This window comes from Stigmatopora nigra, chromosome 5 (assembly GCF_051989575.1).
Source record: "Stigmatopora nigra isolate UIUO_SnigA chromosome 5, RoL_Snig_1.1, whole genome shotgun sequence".
Taxonomy (NCBI): domain Eukaryota; kingdom Metazoa; phylum Chordata; class Actinopteri; order Syngnathiformes; family Syngnathidae; genus Stigmatopora; species Stigmatopora nigra.
Window position 1 is genome coordinate 9413720 of NC_135512.1, and position 21744 is coordinate 9435463.

Below are 21744 nucleotides of genomic sequence, written 5' to 3' on the forward strand. Positions count from 1 at the left end.
TAGGGATGTTTAGGCTGGTAAACTACACTCTTGCACTTGTGAGCATGATGCCAAAAAAAAGGTACAATCTTCCTCTCAACTACAATCTTGCTAACTGAATTTGTTTGTGCAGTTTTAAGTTACCCCGTATACTATTGTAAATAATCAATTTTGCAAAAAGGGCCTTTTTAGTCATTTTATTTTCCAGAGAACACCATAATATTACCCAACACACTTAGAGGAAAATATGATCTGACAAAACAAAGGGCAGAATATTTTTTTAAAATCACTTTTCTCAAATGAAACCTAAAATAAAAAATGAGAAAGTCTGAGTAGTATATTCGAGTACATCTGAATGAAGTACCTTCAATCAATTACTAAGATACACAAGGCGATAAATTCAGATGCATGGTAAATACACAAAATGCCATTTTTTTAAGCAATATGAGGCTGGTTATATGAGTCGACCCAAATGACGGTGATGCTGACCAAGCTGACAGATAAGAAGATGATGTAGATGCTGAACAACGTGCGGTCAATGATGAAACCCACTTGGTTCCACTCCTCCGCGCTCTGGCTCACATTCAGCTCCCCTTCCAATTTCTTTCGGATGACTCGGAGGTCTCTTCCCAGGCTCCTCAGCACCTCTACGGCCTCGTCCTGGTCCAGCGGCCCCTCTGCTCCTTGGACCTCACCCTCGCCAACTCTCTGAGTGGAAGCGGTCATTTCTGTTAAAAAAAAGAAGGCAGGTGAATATGAATCATTTTCCGTATTTTCCGGACTATAAGTTGCATTTTTTCCCCACACTTTGGCATGGCCTGTGACTAATACACAACCAGGTTTTAGTGTATGTTTTCTTTCTCTCTGACAACTGACAGCCTGTCATGTGGTTTTAATAGGCTATAGTTATATTAAAAATTGTTATGTTAACATAGCCTGTCATTCTCAATTTACTACTGTTACTTAAATGGGTTTTTGTTCTTGGTTTCTGATCAAATAAAACATTGCTTTCCCAAAGATGTGACTTATACTCCAGTGTATGTGTGTGTGGTCCTACCTAGTACGCCAGGATTTTGAAGGATTTGCTCCACTATTTTCTTCTTAGGAGGAAGCAGAACCATGCGGCCAATCACGTGAATGAATACCAATCGTATCCAATAAGGAACTTCTGAGTAGTCCTTGGAACTGTGCAGCAGGTTGGTGATAAAAGTCGTCTCCAGAAGACTTACCACCATCAATGCCAGGGAGAGTGATAGGAACACATCTGCCATGAACACAAATAGTTACTTGTGAAAAATACTATGAGTGCTTCACATACAGATATAAATATGTACTTTTTTTCCTACAGAAATTTCCCAGGGCTCCCGGCTGAGCTTTTAGCGCGTCAGCTTCAAATCCAGGTCAGTCCACCTGTGTGGAGTTTCCATGTTCTTGGATCTGCGTGGGTTGTCTCTGGGTACTCCAGTTTCCTCCCACATATCAAGGACATGCATGGTAAGCTGGTTAGATATTCTAAATGGCCCCTAGGTATGAGTGTGAGCGTGAATGGTTGTTTGTCTCCTTGTGCCCTGCGATTGGCTGGCCACCAATTCAGGGTGTCCCCCACCTCTAGACCAAAGTCAGCTGGGTTAGGCTCCAGCACCCCCTGCGACCCTAGTGTTTCCCATTCATTTGTCTGTTGGTGATTTGTCTCACCGGGCATGATTCTCCCTTGTATGTCCCTTTGTTTACGATACTTGTAAACCTACTTATGAGGGGAATTGTGTTTCCGGTGATAGGCAGCATGTCGTTCATGAGCATCAGAAAGACAATGTAGCCCAGGATGAGGGTCATCTTGAACAAGGAGCGGTCCACCTTTTGAGGAGGCAGCAGGAAACTGAAGAGGTCCACGGTGATGAGGAAGCAGGAGGGAATCAACAAGTTGACCACATACAGCATGGGCCTGCGTCGAAGTGAAACCTGTCGGTGAGAAAATCATTGATGTATTTTATAGTTTGTTACTACATGCCTTCACTGGAGACAAAATGCTACTTTTGGCTGGTTGCCTTGTATAATCAGCAGATTCTGTAACATTGTGCTGCAATGTAGAAATAATAGCGTCACTCATTCACCATCTTAAAATAGGATAATTTCTTGATTCATGTGTTAGGTCAGGGGTAGTTATAGTATTAACATTTACAACCTGCTCCTATCTTTAATTCATCCGGATGAGCATTTACAACATAAGACTGTTATTTTATACTTAAAATGAACTATTTTTCACTATACAAAATTGTCACTCACACATGTAGTATATTATTATTTCATTAATTTCACTTGAATTTTACAAAACACACACACACACACGCAAACCCCGAAAAAATATCTAGTGTTTTTCCACTTTAAGTTTACAATCTTTAGAACAAGAACAATCTATTGATTGAGTGGTGTGACTCTTACAAAAAAGCAAAGCTCCTCATAGGTTTGATTATTAGAAGAAAGTATCAGTCTTTGTGATGATTTGATTCCAATCAGCTCCCATTCTCCCAGAGTAGCCATCATTCCCTTGGACCAGTCGAAAATTTTCTGTGTTGAAAACGATCGTCCAATCCGCAAAGCAGAAACTGAAAAGAGAATATTTGTTGTCAATTTATTTGAAATACAAATATTGTTAAACTACTGGCACCCTGTTGAAATCCACACCAAAAATGTAATTAAGGATGGTCAATTCATCACTACTTAATGCTCAATAGCTAGAGTTCTATGACTAACCCAACTTAAAAGATAAAAAATCTACATATATAAATCAAAGGAAAATGTCCCACAATGGGTCTTATTCGTGAATAAATACAGTTTTATTGTAAATGTTGGTGAGTGAATCTGGTAGTTCAAAAATTACAAATCAAGTTGATTTAAAAAAAAAAGAAAAGGTGTGTGTACAAGTTGATACTTACAATCATATATAAAGGAGTTAAAGGTTAAAGTGCAGTTCTGGATGTCAAATGGGAAGGTGTAAATGTCCAGCCGACAAGAGCTAACCACTCGGATAGGTTTCATGTCCAGCACCATGCCGTGGTAGTACACAACTGTGTATGGTGCAAATTCAACTGTATTCTTCTCCATACTAAAAGAAGCAGATGTTTCCCAACACTTCAACTGATCTGTATTGTTTGTACAGTCATTTTTTTATGAAATATGTGCAAAAATTGAGAAAAAAATAAGATCTGTAGGGTTGAGTTATTGCAATGGCTACTCAGCCTCAGATTTTTGGGCGGGCCGAAACAGTATCACAAATGTTGTAAAACGGTGGGAGTCTTTTTTAATAATACTCTTTACACTCCCAATCAAATTAATTTTAATGATGACTTTCATTTTACAGGACCTTTAACTTGAATTATTACAGGTCGTAGTGACTTACAACTCATTGATGATAATATCAGGGATCCACAGCAGTTTTCTTGGGAGTACAAGCCAACGGGTACTGCACTCGTTTGGGTCCCAGGTAATAAATTCATTTTTCCAAAACTGCAATATATATTAGAACCGATTAAGGAGTCATCTGGTAAAAAAAAACTGTTTAAGATGAAATACAATGACGGCAGATCCGTTTTAACCCAAGGTATGGTATCTTTCACAACACATCAACCACAAGACTATGAGAAATATGTGCTCTACCAGCTGTCCACCTTACTATTAACAACTTTTTTTAAAAGTGAGTGTTGACTCACCAAAATTTGGATGACAAATGTTGTTAAGATCTGAGCCTTCTCATCCTAAAAGAATTCAGTAGGGTTTGGTTGAGCTTTGACACCATAAAATGAGACTTATGACCTTATTTCCAAAGAACGTAAATGACTCTTACCACCCCCAGAATGCCAAAAATGACAAAGTCAACCGTGAGCGCTGTAGGGATTGAAACATTCATCACAGGCCGAATGGCCTTGAGTTCAAAGACGGGCCTGAGAGCCTCCAATAGGGCAGGGGTATCAGGACTAGAGCAGTTCTGCAGGATGGAATTGCATGACGCTATATGGAAACCAAAGAATGTAAATTGGCATGATGGTAAGCCAGCAATAATAACAATAATTATTCATTGTCTTGATATAGTGCTTTTCAGGACAAGAGATTCAGTACATTGCATTATCCATTCACTCCTCACCAGGTGGTGGTAAGCTACTATTGTGGCCAAAATGAAAAGAGTAACAAAGCCAATTTGTGCCTTTGGTCCATCGGACAACCACCAATTAACTATCACAGTACTTTTATACATTTGTAATGTGATGAGTCCAGTATTGTATTGTAATATTATATGTAGTACCTAAAAAATGACCATATACCTATGAGAAAAGCATTTAAAAGAGTCTAATGTTGATTAAAAAAAACACATTTAACTACATTTTTAGGGGATTAAGTTTTAAAATGACTGTTCGTATTGTCTGTTAAATGGAAAAAAGTTGTGCAAAAATAGCTTTTCTTCCTGATGTGAAAAAGGTGATAACAAACAACACCCACAAAAATAGACACGATCTTCATGCTCTTACCTTGGTTGAAGAGACAGATGAAGATGAAGAGAACCAAAGAAGGCTTGGCTTTCAGCAGGCAGTGCTAAAAACATGAATATTAGGTCAAAAGTGTTTTTTTAGGGTTTTTCTTTGTAATGGTGATTTGAAGGACGGTGTGTGAAGGGCACCCATAAATAATAATTGAAATAAATATCAGGCAGAACTATCAAGTAATTGTCCATATAATTTTATTATTATTTTTTAACATTGCACATGACGTGGTTAGACAAAATGTTAATGAGGGATATTAAAGGTCCCAATGTTACCATTTTTCTACACCAATTAATTCATTTCGCTCCATTGATATCGCATCTCAGGCACCTACTAAATGGTAAAAATCTCACATTTATGCCGAGGCTACTCAACAGCAAGCATACTGAATGAAAATCTGAAAACTAAGTGTTCTGATAAAAGAAATTGTAAACAAAAAAGCCAACAATGATAATTCTTTCATCCATGAAAAAAATTCTCACCCCTAAAATCATTTTCGGTTAATGACTCTGGTGTCATGGACATAATCTGAAAAATATAATTACTAAAACAGTGTTTTGTCCTTGTTTGATGTATTTTAAAAACAAAATGACTCTAATTTGTGGCTCAATGAAGTCAGGTAATTCAGGTAAATTACCCTCTGAGATTACAATGCGACCTTAAACAGAATAATTTGATAATCAATCCCATACACACATTTGTCTGCCATCTATGCCTTTAAAACTAGACCCACAAGATCACTATGGTGATGAAGCTGTCAGATAAGAAGAGAAATCAACACAGACAGTTTTGAGACTAAAAAGATAGACCACATAATTTTAAGTGACAACTAGGATTTGGACCACATGATCTTGATAGTGATGAAGCTGACAGATAAGAAAAGCAGGTAGATGCCAAATAGCAGGCGGTCTATGATGAAACCCACCTGGATCCATCCCTTTGACCCTTGGGTGCTGCTCAGCTGTTCCTCCACCTGCAGGCGTAAAACCTTCAGGTCCTCACTCAAGCTCCTCAGCTCACGTAGGGCATTCTTCTCCCCTGCTGGTCTGATCTCCTCATGAAGGTCCCCATCAGTTCCAAGGTGAGCAGACACGCTACTGCCTTTTGTGCGGGATTCTTAAGAGCGATTCCATATCTTGAGTATTTCCAGAAAAGTTCAATTCTAAAGTACAGTATTTATGGAAGCTTTGCATACCTGAGTCAATGGTTTCTTTCCAAGGCAGACCAACAAGACGACCCAGAATGTGCAGAACAAGCACTTTGATCCAGCGAGGAACAGGACGGACATTTTTGGAGGTGAGAAGCAATTTGGTGATGAGAATCGTCTCAAGAAGACTGGCCACCATTAGAGCCAGACACAAGGACAAGAAGACATCTGGCACAAAAGATTCAGGTCTGAATAGAAATCAACAATTGTAAGAGATAATAAGCGGCTTTTTGTGGCTGAAAGCGTTTGCTTGGCATTTAAATTGCGCTGATAGGAAAATGTGTACGGCCTTGACCACATTGTTTATTTCTCATGCAAATCATCAATGCTACCATGGTAGCAGCACTTCTGCACACTTTTTGCACCTTCAGGCATTTGTTTATAAAATCATTTGGTGCGTGACTATTATTGATTCAATTTCACACCAACTATGGAAGTGCCGGACATGAATATGCATTCATTTGTCCAAGATAGTTCAAAACACTAGTGAGACCTGCTCATGTTAAGTTCTCCTGGTTTGGAACTTGAAAAAAGCTCTTTTCCTGTGACTTGAATTTTGATTTATAACAAAAAATGAGGAGCCTTTGAGGTACAAAAGTTCTTGGTTGTTTCTTTTCACTCTCAATTATCTTTAACATAATTGCAAAGCAGACTATCTTGTAAATCGTGCTCATTTTATTACATATATATTTGAAAGCAAAAGTGGTGATAAAAAAGATGATAAATGTAAAACTATGACTGCATGACAACTTTGTGTTAGAGAGAATAACTATCTAAATGACTAATGAAGGCTGCTCGAATGAGAGATTAATCATTTAAGAAAACCAAAAGTCTGCTAATACATGGTAAAAAAAAATCATTTTCTGAATAGCCAACACGATATAAACGACCACAATAAGAGTACACTAAACTCCCATGTGGCATATTGAATTTGTTTCACTCTATAAAATTATCCACATTGAACAGGGCACTAGTATTGTCTAGTCCAGTCAGGATTTATCGTGTTATACTCTAATTTAATAAATGTTAGTACCTGTCACTCTGCCTTATTCAGAAACAATAAATGTCACGGTTACCAAACATGGTGAGAAAATGCATCTTGGCCAGAGGATGAACATGATTATTTTTGTATGGCCATTGTTCAATAAATGCCCTCAAAATCGTTTAAAATATGCCACAACTCAAACAAAAAATGATTGTTTCCAGCCCCAGCCTTGGCCATTGTCATGGGAACCATCCAGTGTTCATTGTTTGGGGAAAAAACAACCATAACAAGGTGAAATTGTATATCAGTGACTGCCACATTTATAAATGGACTCCAATTCACCTGAATAGCTAAAAATATGATAGGCTGCCAAGAAACAGGGACTGTACGATTATTAGAATTTAGTAAGATGAACTAAAGATGTTTTTTTTTGACCATGTATGCAACAGTGTGTTGTCTCCCTCTAATGAACAGTGGACATTAAAGCCATAATGAACTTGCTTTTATAGTTGGTCCAAATGTTAAATATGACATAAAAGGCAATTAATCTTACTGATGATGGGGATGGTGTTTCCCGTTATAGGCAGCAGGTCATTCATGATGAGAAGGAAGACAGTGTAACCCAAGATGAGGGTCACCTTGAAGGCAGAGCGGTCCACACTTTGTGGAGGAAGCAGAAAGCTAAAAAGGTCCACTGTAATGAGGAAGCTGCTGGGGAGAAGTAAGTTCACTACGTATAAGGTAGATCGTCGACGTATTTGGATCTAGAAAAAAAGAAAAATTGACTGTTAGTTTTGTTTCTGTTTGTACCAAGATGTTCTAAATAATGGTACATTTAGATGTGATTTGCTCGTGTGCAATGCAATCAGACATACGTGAAATTGAAGCATGTCCAATTGGTTACTCTCACTCTCAATTTGGTCAGAGGGCTTTACGGCAGTGATCCTGAGCAGCTCCCACTCCCCTAATGTGGTCATCACACTCTTGGATTTGGCTGTCAGGACATCATCGGACATCGATGAGAAAACCTTCATGTCGCTTGCTGAACAGAGGAAAATGTTCAGTTGTAGAGGGTAAGAACGAGATCAATTCACAGTAGTGAAATTCCAACATTTGGATTATTATTTTAAGTCTGCATATGTCAGAAAATCGAACCTTACAACTGGTAAAGAGGCCGCAATAAGACTAAAAGTATTTATAAAGTTTTGGGGAAAAGATGCCTTATAAATTCACCAAAAAGAAAGCGAGGAGCAAATGGTTCAAAACATGAATAAATTGGGCAGCAGTTTTTTATGTTTCTGATATGAAATTCACTTCCAATTTGTGTTCTTTTGTCCAAGTATACAACGGCAGGCAAAGGTCCTAGTACGTGGTACTCTAATTTGCCAGATCAAAATGTGCATTAAATATAATTAGTAACCTCAAATATCAAAATATACTCTCCTCTGGGGTGAATGGTCATATAAACAACTGAATTGAATTGAATGACTCCCACCTTCTGCCCACTCGTGAGTCTCATTCAACTCTAATAGGTATAATACGTGTATATATTTCTATGTATTGAGTTGTTGTCTAGACATGAAAGGTCAATTCATACAGTCAATACTATAATTAACTTCATAGTATTTTTCACAGACACCAACAATTATTGTGAGAAATTAGTTGCAATGTTGATTACCGAAACTCATTTGAGATGTGTACGTAAGAGTGCACTCCTGTGTGTCAAAAGGGAAGGTGTAGATGTCGAGGTTGCACGAACTGACGACTCTGGACGGTTTTGCGTCTTGTATTAATCCATTGCTGTGCAGTTTCAAATATGGGACAATTGGAGCTTTGTCTTGATCCATACTGCAACACACCAATACATACATGCTTCAAGACACTGATTTTTTTAAATCTTGTGAATAAATCCTGAAACCAACAGAAAACAAATATTAGGCTCATAATTCTATCATTTATTTATTTTTTACGACACAATTTCACAATAAAACACTAAGTATGCCCTGAAATTGGCTGGCCACCAACTCAGGGTGTCCCCTGCCTTGTGCCCAGAGTTGGCTGACATTGGCTCCAGGATTCCGGGCGACCCTTATGGAAAATGAATGGAAAAAATGTATTCAAAAATCCATTAAAAGCAGCATTTCAGTTGTTATAATTATTATTACAATATGTATTGCCATTTTCTTTCTTGCCATGATTTATGTGTTGAGACAATGGAAAAACAAGTATCCAAGACTTGCATTGTAAAATCCAATAGCTAGCTGACTTAAATTCCAGAATGAATGTCACCAGATTATGAAAAACATGCACATTTTACTGCCATTTAGAAAAAGTAGCACTTATCCACATGTTGGAAAAAATGCAAATGACTCAATGCTTTGCTTTACAGTACTTTCTTTGAGTTGTACTGACTCGCTATAGTGAACAACCACACAGTCTCCCTCGGACTGCACATTCACAGAAGAAATGGGCACTGAGCATGCACCACAATTACGTTCTGTCTCCCGTGTAATCGCCAAGGTCATCCATCCTTCATCTCTCTATGAAATACAATTTGTTGGTTATTCCCCTCTTAACCAATTGGATACAGAAGATGTTTGTTAATTGCTCTAATGCTCACATCCTCTAATCATCCCACAGAGCTGTGTCTTATTGAACTCTGCTACTTCTACTAGCTTGACCCCCCCAGAGCTACTCTAAGAGCAGACCTCCACTTCTATAAGTTGTCCTCTACATGCCCCCTAATCTGCAGATCACAATATTATCTGCAAACATCAAAACGCTGTGGATGTGGTGGGAGAATACAAGTAGATTAGGCAAAATTCTTTCTAAAGGTTTTCTGACCCTGCTGAGATAATCCTCAAGAAAAGTTACCATTGAGATTTTTTGCTCAAGAAGCTGAGACCTTTTGGTATGAACAAATATATTCTCTTGATCTTCTACCACATCTCCACTAAGAGTATACTGACTTTTTAATTCATATTCTGGATTCACTATTAAAGATTTACTTCAGACCACTAAAGTTTACTTAGAAAAAATCAGTCACAATATTAGAGCTTTGTCTGCTTTCTGTAATCAGCAAATAGTTCCTACTGCTCACCAGATCGTACTTGATACCTTGCAGACATTTTATACACTATAGCTCCCTTTAGGACGCCCAAATGTGGAACTTTGAGTTGCTACAATCAGCGAACCATATCCAACATAGGGGAATGTCTGCCAGTCAAAAGACTTCAGCAAAGCCAGCGCTCATATTTCATCTTTCATCACTTCTCCAATCAGTCTCATCCTCCTCCTCATTCTCCAAACACAATGATTGCTTTGTTATAAATGAAGTCGCAGTCCTCATCATCTCTACATTCAATCAGTGTCAACTACCGTCATTGTTGAGGAAGTATTTAGACGAGAACTATCAATAACTTTCACAAGGCACTTTGCCTGTTGCTTGAGCTTTCATACGTCTGTGTTACTATCCTAAACACATGAAAAGCAAATTTTGTTACACACGGAAAGTGTTGCATAGTATAGTGGGTTTTCTCTGGGTATTCTGGCAATTTTGATAAGAGTTTGTTGGCTCTCATACTAGGCAACACAGTCTTGGGTGGTGGGTTTTTATCCAAGTGTTGCATAGTATGAGAGCCAACAAACTCCTCAAAATTGCCAGAATACCTGGAGAAAACCCACACAGGCCCAGAGAGAACATGCAAACTCCACACAGTGAGGACCGACTGGGGATCGAATCCTCAACCCAGAACAGTTAGTCCAACACGCTAAACACTTGCCCGGTCACTTTTATGATAAATTAGCTCAATTTAGACAATTTTATTATGTGGACTAATCCAATAGTTAACCTCGAATGCAATACTTTGGGAAGGGATATCCACTCACAATTCACGGATGATAAGATCTGGGACCCAAAATTTCTCTCGGGGAAGAGAAATCATGTCGGTACCACACTGGACAGGGTCCCAACTGACGAGCTCATTCTGCCATATCTGTAGCAAAACCATGGCCATAACTGCATTTAACTGCAAAAACATCATTGTTGTTCCACCATCAAACCAAAATGAGGATTCATTACTTACAAAATGTTGCCAAAGGTAAGTTGTCAGGAGTTGAGCCTTCTCATTCTAAAGACAAGACACTTTAATTAAATCAGTCCATTACATTTCATTTTAATTATAGATTAATTACACTTGTTTTGATACTTTCATTTAATGTCACTTAATTTTGATCATTTCAAATTGTGTATGCCATATACATCTTTTGTACAGGATTTTTTTATAGTATGTTTTTTGTAAAACCGATCTTGTTTCACCCATTTCAGCGCTAATCCTTTTGTTCCACTATATCACCATAATTAATGAAGAAATCACATTTTTCGTATAGTCATAATGTAAGAAGGTCGAAGGTCAAACCTGTAATTCATCCAATTTTAGCAAGTAGTGTTAATGTGCGAATGGTTTCAATAATAGGCTGAACATACCACTCCTAATATTCCATAGACCATGAAGTAAAAGCTGATGTTGGTAGTTGTTGTCAATTTTGTGACTGGTCGTATGACGCTCATCCTAAAGATGGGCTTCAGGGCCTCCAGCAGTGCGACTTGGTTTGGTTGAGAGCAGTTGACCCTGATGGCCCTGCATGAAGCTGATAAGTAAAGAACAATAGGTCCATATATAAACTCTTTCAAAAGTTAAATTCAGTTAGCACGCTGTATGCCAGATAGACATTGTTTAAAAGCTATTTTGGTATTGACAAACATACCTGGAAGAAAAACAAACAGCAAAATCAGCATTGGCTTCATTTCAAGAACAGCCAACTGGAATTCAAGTGCTATCAGTAACAAGTTGATCAAACCAGCCAGGGGTGTACAATTTGAGAAGATACTTTACCTTAAGTGAAGGGTTCTTAGAAGTCATGATGACAAATCTTGCCATGTGTGTTCGGATTGTATATAAAGTGGTGCTGCAACTGAAACATGACGTTGGGATTTTTAAACATGAAAATTAGGTGGTTAAAGCAAAGATGCCACTTTGTCCCTGTATAGGGATGTATCCAAAACAAAATAAACCGTAACGCCGGTGTATGCTTGAGTTTGACACCCATTGTCACGTATCCTGGTCACAAACAAATTATAAGGGTTGTTGCCTTTTGAACAAGGAGCATATGCTTGAGGGAAAATAGGTAGCCGAGATCCTGACTTTAAAGTCAGAATTTTGAATTTATTCATCCAATTGTGACTTTATTCTCAGAATTCTGACTTTAGGGTTAGAATGTTGGCTACATTTTTTTCCTTCTGTGGTCCTAATCATCTCTTCTGTTTGGTTGAACCTTATTTTTCATTCATTTTATTTTAATCTGTCATATTTTGTAAACCATGTACCATTTACCATGGTTTCTCCCCTTTTCTCTACAAGAGACACAACAATAATAGTATAATAATATGAATAAATAAAATAAATAAACTAATATAATAAAAAAACAGTCCACATATTTTTGCATGAAGTAAAAAAACTGCTTCAGCAATATCTGACAAATATGTGTTCAACATTGCTATTTAATATTGCATAAAAATTGCACATTTTAAATAATGTTTCTCGCTCTTAGACCATTGGATCATTCTTTGCATATGAAAAAAAAGATAGCTTTTATTTTTCGGCCTCAAAAAATGCCTGTCTATTTACTTCCTGTGATTTCCGGATATGGCAGAATTGACTGTTGTCATTTTATTTTCGGGTTAAACTTTGCTGGGACAAAGTAAAATATTCCTGTTTATTTTCAGTTTCCCAAAATCTTAATGGTATTTTCTTTTCAGGCCAAGCCATGGAAAGCTCGGATACATACCTCATACGACCCAACTATCAGCACAAGTAAGTTGTTTAAAATGTGGAGCCTGTATTCTCACGTTAGCTCTTAGATGTAGCCTAGCAAACACTCCCGTTGCTTAGCTACAGTCAACCAATGTATTAATCTTCATTGAGGATAAGCGATTCCCAAAATCAATGAATTTATGAATATACGACTGGGATTTTAATATTATCAGAACCCCTCTACATTAAAGACTTGAAACAACATGTGATCTCTGTTGTTCACATATGTTGGTTAAAATGACTTTCTCAGACGACTTTATAATAAACGTAGTTAACTAGATTCAACTATGTGTAAGTTTATGATGAATTGATTTAAACTGATTTTCAGTATGGCTGCAGATTCGCAGTCATTTACTAACTAATCCATAAATCTTGACATTTCCACCCATTTTCACTACTACTTTTTGCAAGCCACACCCCCCTCCCCAAAAAACAATAACAACAAAATAAATAAAGAAAATTCAATAATTATATACTGTAATAGTATTTAAAAAAATACGAGAAATTAAAGGAAAAGGGTGCTCCGTATTATAATTATAATGTAATATTATATTTTTTTTGCATCTAATTGATAGTAAAAAAAACATGTTTTGAGAAACAAGTGATATTTTAATAATTGCGCTTTGGACTGAGGTAAACTTTTAATTTTTTTCTGACCATTATCGCACATTCTAGATTCAAGCCTGCAGTTGTGAAGGAGTGCATTCGTGAAACTGTTAAGGCTCTTCTGACTGAAGTAGACTACGACCCAGATGAAGTTTCAGAGCTGACCTCCAAAGTAGCCGACTCTGTGAAGAATAAAGTCAAGAGTGAGTGATGCTAGACTAATAAACAAACATGTCTGCACGCCTTAACAATATTTTTTTGACCGGCAACTTAATGTTTACACTATTTCTGATCATTTTTTTCTTATTTCTCAGAGTTAGGGTTTGACAGGTACAAGTTCATTGTGCAGGTGACAATTGGAGAACAGCGTGGACAAGGAGTCAAGTGAGTGACTTCTCATTCAAATTAGTATTTTAATATTATGTTGAAAACGTGTTTGAAAAATGTCTACCTTTTTAACCTAGTGTAATTTCTCCAACGTCATTCAAAAGTCTGCAGTTTATTTGTATACCAAATATTGATGACTTTATGTGCCGTCAGGATGTCTTCAAGGTGTTTATGGGATGCTGATACAGACAACTATGCAGAAGATGTTTTTATGAATGCAAGTACTTTTCTTGTTGTTGTCATATTTCTCATTTCCTGGATTTAGGTTTGTCTTTTTTCATCCTTAATATTTTTGTCACTTTTACAGGACAGCTTGTTCTGTGCAGTGGCTGTGTTTGGAAGCTATTTCTATTAAGGTGCACGTGGAAGGGGAATGATATCTAATGAGGTGGAAATTTGGGAACCTCATGGTTTCGGTGACTCGCCATCATTCCAATTGCTTCTTCATGACTTCAATTCATATTTTATTCAAAATGGACGACATGCAACCTACTGAAGCAATAGAAGGAGAGCCCTTGTCAGGTGATCGTGTTTTTTTCCATTTGTTTTTAAGTCTGCAGAAATCATTTTGCATTCAAATAAAATAAGAAGTTATATAAAAGTTGAAATATTAATTTATTTTTTTAGTTTTTGCATGGTTGAAAAGATAGGCTCTTAAAATTGCCTGACAATGTTTTACAGAAGCCTTCATATGTGCTTGTTTATTCCATTTGTGTCACACTAATAAAGATGTCCACTTCATTTAGGCTTTCATCTTTGTGTATGCATTTGGATGGGCACTTTGCTTTGTTGTTCCATAAAACATATTTCCATACCCCATAAATAATTCCAACCTCTGACAATTTCTATAATTTTCTGTTATAACTAATTGGGTGTTTGGGACAGCAACTTCACTTTGATATATTGGACAAAGTCACATTTGGCCAGTCACTTAGAGGACAATCAAATAATCTTACTCTTTCTGTTTCGCCAAACAGAATGTATTGAAATTAAGTCCAACTCCATAAAAGCGATAATTCAGACTTACTTCAGGCAGAAATCTATGACTTCTCGCTACCACATCATTGCTCAAAGTGTTAACTCAAGTGAATTAACTGTATACACAACATATAAATAAAAATAAAACATGAATGTATTTTTTCACCTTAATCATTTGTACATTTTTTAATAATTAGCCCCAAGATTTCTGCAGTTTTGATATCTTAACTGAAGTTCTGAAAATTATTAAGACTTTGGGTGTCTATTTCAGTTCACATTTTTTTTTCCAGAATTTCAGAACCATGGATAGCGCCTTTCCCTCCTGTGTTTAACATTGGCACCCACAATCAACTGTGTATGTGTCAGCTATGTAAATCTTGACAAGAACAGTGAGAAATGTGGTGTACAATTTCCATACATTTTATGGTGGACCATCAGGGCCTGCAAGGCCTTCTCTGCTGGCCTAAAAAAATATCTGAATCACAGACAGATGTTAATTATATTTTGTTCATGAATACTTATTAAATAATTCCAAATTGTATATCAGCTTTCTTTAATTGCTTTCACCTGTTGCTTTAACCAATCAAATTTCGAGTTGACACCAAGGCCTTTTTTGCAGGTGTAGGGATACGTCATCCCTTTCACAAACTATGACTGCTAGCTATAGAGTGGACTAACCAGAGGTACCAATCTGTATCTGTAGCGTGCTGAACAAGCACTATATTGTTGTGTTTATTTAATAGCAGTTTTGTCCACCCACAGTGGCTGAAGGAGGAGAAGAAATGGATATGGTTGCAAACATTTTTCGGACCTAAATTGAATAAAAACAGAAATACTACAGCACACGTTCGACTTCCACCATTCGCCTTTGTGTACTAATAGAAAGGATTTTGGTGAGTAAAATGTGGCTACATTCCTAAATAATATTTCAATTGCATGAGGTTATTATTGATGCTATTTAATGTGTTGCATATACATGTATATACACATACGCATGTGTGTCTTATTAAGGCAATCAGCTATTTTGTTTGCATCCATCCAGATGAGTCTAAATGAAGGCTGTCTGTCCTCTTGTGGATTCAGTTGTGCACATGCATTGATTAGACCAGATTTTCCACTCCTTATGTCCTTGCAGTGCGGTAATTACTAACTGCTGTTTCCGAAAGTGCTTGTCACTTCATATGTCAAGTTGCTTCCAGAATTTCCACACTTTTCCCCTCTTTGTCACTTGGCTGAAAGGCTTTGCATTATAATAGACAACTATTTTAGTGAACAAAAACTCAAAATTATATTTGGAAAATGTAAAAGCTCGATTTTTGAATACTTTATTTGACTGTATACTCTATAATATAACACAGCTGATGTAATGTTTGACATTTAGCATCTTGATTGGTGCTACTGGATACAACAATTTCTTTGGGAATACCTGACATAACGAACATTGTTATTTTTCTGATTGTATAAAAGCAATAGAAACACACAACTACACTATTATGGTTACGAGTACATTGCCCCATCAAGTGCATTGTGCAAATATTGATGAATAGAATAATTCTATATCAAAGGTACACTTATCTACCACTTTCATCTGATTAAATCAGGATCTTGTGATGATTAGAGATGTATCAGAGAGATGTATACTCTTTATGTATCTTTGACGCAAAATTTAATCAACCTAAATCAATATAGAATTCATTTTAGTAATATAGAGTATTGATTGAAGTGATCCACTCATTCATCTGACCCAGAAAAAAAGTCCCTTAGTTATTTCACTCTTATAATTTGTATAATTTAAGGTTGTGGTATATATATATGCTCAATCAATTCAATTGTAAATGTCATTATTATTTTAAATCAAGCATTCTGACATCTCCACAATGCACAAAAACATACCTGTGTGCATGAAAAGTATACTGCGTGTGCATGCATGTATGTGACTAGTTTTATGTGCAGTCATTTCTTAATGCTGTGTATCAATAGGTGACAAACTCATTTTTGGCAAGCCCTCCTCCCATTATCCTGGCTCCCCTGAGACCTCCCACCAGCGGCGGTATTCTTTGTGTCCACAGGTGCGTTACGACTTTTAATCTTCATCACCCGACTTCCATCTGCTCACAAATTTGAATTCCATTATCAGCCCCTTTACGGTCATTACCAGTAAGCAGTGTGTATATATGCATCATATACAACCATTTATCTATTTCCTCTGTGCCAGATTGTATTATATTACATTGCATTTGAATTTGAAGCTGCAATTGCCTTTTGCACATTCGGTCTAACATGAAATTTGAAATTGGAATGGAGGGACTTTATTGTTTTATTTTAATTAGAATCAGTATCGTCCACCTTTGTGTTCAGGATAAAACCCTACATGGCATTGTATTGGATTTTCAAATTAAATGGAACATGGTGGACAAGATATGCAGTGCATGTTCCTCTCTGTAATTGCAGACAGACTGAATCAGAATGATTGAGGTCAAGTTTTTAACATTTTATTTAAGTTCCTTTTGGTCTGTGTTGGAAACACAATAGTCAAACTTAATTGGACATGTTTTCCCTCATAGCTCAAAACCACCAAATGATTTTTTGCTGGTTTCTCTTCCCGGGAATTCTTTTTTTAAAACTATTCGTAAACGTACAATTTTATTAACGGGTATATTGACCATAGCCCCAAAACAGGACTCAGAACTACAGTTTCCATTAGTTCACATTTAAAGCCACAGTGAGCTGTTTACTTGGTTCGATCAATGTAAAATATTGCATTTGTTTCTTTTACAAGGTGTATTGGTACAGCAAAAATGATCTGTATACATTGCCTTTAAGGTCACAGTTTGGGTTACATTCACTACAGAATCGTAAATATTATAATTGGACATAAACCTGCTTATCTATTTATTAAACAACATATTGACTGACATTCAAAATCAACCCCCAAAACTGCAGAAAACTCTAAAAATGAAACAATTTCAAATAGAAAACATAACCTAGTAACAGTGAAAAGAATACCTAATATTGTATATATAGTCTATATTTTCTTTTTTTAACCATGATATTATGGGGCATGCATGACTCAGTATATATTTACTAATTAGCTAATATAATAATTTGAAATCCCTAATCTTATTGTTTTGGCATCCCTTAATATGCCAGTGGAGAAATTTAAATATCAGCAAATATTATATCAGCAAATTTGTGCTGCTCTTAAATTTTACTTTAAAAATATTCAGTAAAGAATATAGCATTTTCCTACATCACACCTGGAAATTCCATATTGTCTGTTATAAAATATAATATTGAGGTGTATAATATATGGCACTTCTTTTCAATTACATTCTGTACAGACAGACATACCTTTTGTCAATGGAACACGAATGATAAGTGAAGCTACAATATATTCCACAGCAACACTGAGCAAAAATAAACAGCAAGAATAGGAAAGCAAATGGAAGAAAAGCTAATTTGCTCAACATTGACTTGATTACGCATTAAATACATTTAAGGCGTTAGCGTGACTGCATTTCAAACACAAGTTCACGACCCAAAGACGGCAATTAATAGCATAACTATAGACATGCATACATCATTTCATAATCGTTTTCTTGTGTTATATTCAGACAGCCATAACATGTTGTTTATTGTGCATAACTTGTGTAATTGGTTATCGTTGTCAAAAGACAGCCTTATATCCCACTTGCATGATGAATTTAACCTTTTTAGATTAGTTGTATTCTCTCCAATGAAAATATGCTCTATATACAGCAGAACCTTGTTAATATTCAATGAGCCTGGTATGATTTAATCTCGGAAATCTGGTGGCGATTGTTCTCATCCATGTCAAGGTTTTCTGCCCTTCGGGATGAATGGGAGGCTTCATTTTAAGTGCACACATTACAATACTTTATCTTATTACCACACGTAGGAATGGAAATGAGAACACTTCAGTGTGATGACATTCATTAGTGTAATATTCTTTATCGTAACTCCTTTTGAGTGTGTGTGTGAGAGAGAGAGAGAGAGAGAGAGAGAGAGAGAGAGAGAGAGAGAGAGAGAGAGAGAGAGAAAATAGATGCAGTTGTTCAGAATGGAAATCCTTAAAACCTGACCGTAGTCTCTTCTTTTACTGCCTGCTCTACATCCACTGCCTCATCATCTGCAACATTAGCTCCAGTGCTAAGTGGAGCTTCATTTAGGGTGCTCCGGAGCGTCACTCTAGTGACACTTAAAGAGTATTTTCGAGGGATGGCGTGTGATCGGTGACACATGACCTCTGTGAACATTTCTCGAAAGCGTGTAGACATAAGGTTGTATAAGATAGGGTTAACTGCTGAACTAAGGTAGAAGAACACTCCAGATAAGATGTGAACATACTCGAAGAGCTGTTGTAGGTTGCTGGTCCAATCAGTGATGAAACTCCACACAAGGCGGTCGGTGTGAAACGGGGCCCAGCAGATCCCAAAAACCACCACTAAAACAACTGCAAACCAGCAGAAAAAAAGACATGCATTATAATATAAAACACCAGATCCTACCTCTACTTGTAGTGAGAAATAAACAACATATTAAGAATTTTGGTAAACACCAATGCGGGTGATTGGGGGATTCTCAGAAAATATACAAAATTACTTACTGACTGATTACATGAAACAGATTCAAAGAAGTTCATTTTCATTTTGTTAACACTTATTTGTACACATTCAATCTTAATGTAAATGTACAAATTAATCCATTCATATTCCATAGCATTTATCCTTAGAAGGGTTGTAGGGGGGGGGGGGGTGCTGGAGCCTATCTCACCCAACTATTAGCAGCAGGCGGAGGACAACCCAAATCAGTGGCCAGCCAATCGCAAGGCTCTAGGAGAAGGACACCCATTCCCACTCAGACCTAGGGGCAATTTAGAGTGTTCAACCAGCCAAACCTGCATGTTTTGAGGATGTGGGAGGAAACTGGAGTACCCGGAGAAAACCCACACAAGCCCGGGAGAACATGCAAACTCCACACAGGAAGGTGGGAAGCCATTGGAGATTGAACCCTCAATTCCAGGACTGTGAGGCAGACATTTTAACCACTTGCCTCAATGGGCCGCCAATTTAACAAGGAGAAAGTGGAATAATCATGCAATACTTACACAGCATCTTGGTGACCTGCCGCCGTCGAGCCTTTTGTTGTTGAGTGCGGACACTACAGAAGCTGTTCCGACCGGGGCCTGAGTTTGTTTCCAGTGCTTGGTGCATTCTCTCTCGTTTTAACTGGAGACCAATGAGTGTGTAAAGAACACTAATGATGAGCATGGGCAGGAAGAAAAATAGCCAGGTGGTCACTTGGATGATCAAGTTATAAATCCACATTGGCTTCACCACTGTACAAATAACCGAGTCGGGGATCTCCTGTTGTCCATCTGTGGAATTACAGCGAAGGTAGTCAATCCCATGCAGACTTGTGTTGGGAAGAGCACACAACACGGATACACCCCAGACGGTGAAGATAACCCTCTTGGCATGGGATGGCGTCACGACATATTTTGCACGTAGTGGGTGCACCACAGCGATGTAGCGCTCCACACTTAGTGAGGTCACATTGAGGATAGATGCCAAGCAGACCGTCTCGAACAAGAAAGTCTTGAAGTAGCAACCTCCTAAGCCAAATAGGAATGGGTAGTTCTGCCATAGTTCGTACAGCTCCAGTGGCATGCCCAATAGTAGTACCAGCAGGTCTGAAACGGCCAGGCTGAACAGGTAGTAATTTGTTGCTGTCCACATTACGTTGTTGCGTGCGATGACAGTGCAAGTCAGTATATTGCCAAATACCCCAACTAAAAATATGATCAAGTAAGTGATAAAGATGGGAAGCAACATGGGTGATCGACGGGGTCCTAAATATTTCTCCAGAAATTGGTCCAATGTTATGCTCATGTTTGCCTCAAGCATGTCACAGCCATTAATGTCACTGCCATTCAACTCAGGAATCATCTTGTTCAGATGGTGAGGCTACCTAGGGACAATGAAGTAAAAGAGCAACCATTAATAAAAGTAATTCATAGAAAAACAATTATGACAACCTTCTCCTATAGGACTAGACATGTTTGATTAGAGTTTTTAACAATTTGCCTTTAACCCAAGGGTGGCGGACAAGTAGACACACAAAGAGCCACACCATGCGTCAGAAGCACCATAAAAAATCCAATCTGGCAAATTATTTTTTTTAAATACAGTTTATTATATGTTTTTAATGGGCCCTGATGAATTTGAGTGTGTTTTAAGAGAGAATAAAAATAAGAGAACTGCGGTAAAGAGCCACGGTATAAACAGAATATGATAAGAATCAAAGAGCCGCATTCATTTTAGCCTCTGTTCTAACCCATTGACTCTAATCTGGGCTAAAAGAGGAAAATCTTGGTTCGAAAAAAGAGTGTTTTTCTTTTTCTTTTTGCACAAACATGTTAGTGTAATCACTCATTCTGACTTAAGTACATTATTATGTAGGACACATTGGAAAGGCAATAAGATGTTTGGGCGAGTGGGAATTATTCCAATAATGAATCCCCTGTGGTTGGGTTGGTTTTGACGCTCACTTTCAGGAAGTGACTCGAGATATGTTAATTGACAGTCTGATCATGCAGCCTTCTCCAATTAGGAGAATCGGTCAGCCAATTCTGTTGCCCGAACATACAAATCTAGATTTAAGCATGAAATGGTCTCTGATTGGCAATTTAATTGTATCTTTGGGCTATTGGGCAAGCCGCTCTAAGCAATGTTTAAAACGGTCACAAAGTGTTTTTTAATGATGTTATTGTGCTGTGCCGTGCATTGGGTTATTACTAAACAACAGTGGCCCCGCTGTGCTTTGCTGAAGGGCAAAGGATCACTAATCATGCTTCATACTGGTCATTTAGACTAGTGTTTTTTTCCCCTTCTCTATTTTAAAGGTAGAATTTCTAGAGATAAATCAGTAAGCTTTAGCATTAATGCTGTTTGGAATTGTATTGAACTTTTGGTCATGAAATAACTCTCAGTAATGTTTTAAATAACTTTTCAATGAACCTTTCCAATTTGAAATGAACATTTTCCCCAGGAGTTGACCACTACACCATCCAGTCTTTTTCTCCTGGTGAGCCTATTGAAGACTAAATTGTCCATTTGTGAAATGTGAGTGTGAATGATTGCTTGTCGACGGGTGCCCTTTAATTGGCTATCATGC

The 21744-nt window shown here is 37.4% G+C and overlaps 4 protein-coding genes across 6 annotated transcripts in view; 2 read left to right on the forward strand and 2 right to left on the reverse strand.

Moving 5' to 3' along the window:
- Positions 1–275: 275 nt before the first annotated feature.
- LOC144197176 (5-hydroxytryptamine receptor 3A-like) lies at positions 276–12633 on the reverse strand. Of its 2 annotated transcripts, XM_077717817.1 has the most exons (19): positions 11599–11673; positions 11471–11525; positions 11190–11353; positions 10789–10833; positions 10592–10698; positions 8382–8551; positions 7579–7745; positions 7257–7467; positions 5707–5886; positions 5437–5627; positions 4500–4563; positions 3821–3984; positions 3687–3731; positions 3377–3483; positions 2913–3082; positions 2419–2582; positions 1728–1938; positions 1037–1243; positions 276–707 (listed from the first exon to the last, which is right to left on the reverse strand). In XM_077717817.1, exons 1-19 carry the CDS (start codon positions 11641–11643, stop codon positions 415–417), a joined length of 2760 nt encoding a protein of 919 aa, XP_077573943.1. In that variant the 5' UTR covers positions 11644–11673; the 3' UTR covers positions 276–414. The 2 variants fall into 2 exon arrangements, with proteins under 2 accessions (XP_077573943.1, XP_077573944.1); XM_077717818.1 differs by lacking the exons at positions 11471–11525; positions 11599–11673 and adding an exon at positions 12551–12633.
- On the forward strand, positions 12408–14310 carry dynlt2b (dynein light chain Tctex-type 2B). Its single transcript, XM_077717820.1, has 5 exons — positions 12408–12576; positions 13252–13385; positions 13497–13566; positions 13723–13786; positions 13877–14310. The coding sequence occupies exons 1-5, from the start codon at positions 12530–12532 to the stop codon at positions 13922–13924; spliced, it is 363 nt and encodes a 120-aa protein (XP_077573946.1). The 5' UTR covers positions 12408–12529; the 3' UTR covers positions 13925–14310.
- Positions 14311–15422: 1112 nt separating this feature from the next.
- The window catches only part of hykk.2 (hydroxylysine kinase, tandem duplicate 2), a 72294-nt gene continuing 65972 nt past the window's right edge, over positions 15423–21744 (forward strand). Inside the window, exons 1-2 of one of the 2 annotated variants that reach the window (XM_077717901.1) lie at positions 15423–15440; positions 16528–16616. The gene's annotated coding sequence lies outside the window, so the exon portion shown is untranslated. The remainder of the gene's footprint in view (positions 15441–16527; positions 16617–21744) is intronic. The other variant, XM_077717900.1, reaches the window with a different exon arrangement.
- Positions 18589–20534, reverse strand: nmur1a (neuromedin U receptor 1a). The gene is made up of 2 exons (XM_077717336.1): positions 19676–20534; positions 18589–19021 (listed from the first exon to the last, which is right to left on the reverse strand). Exons 1-2 carry the CDS (start codon positions 20514–20516, stop codon positions 18639–18641), a joined length of 1224 nt encoding a protein of 407 aa, XP_077573462.1. The 5' UTR covers positions 20517–20534; the 3' UTR covers positions 18589–18638.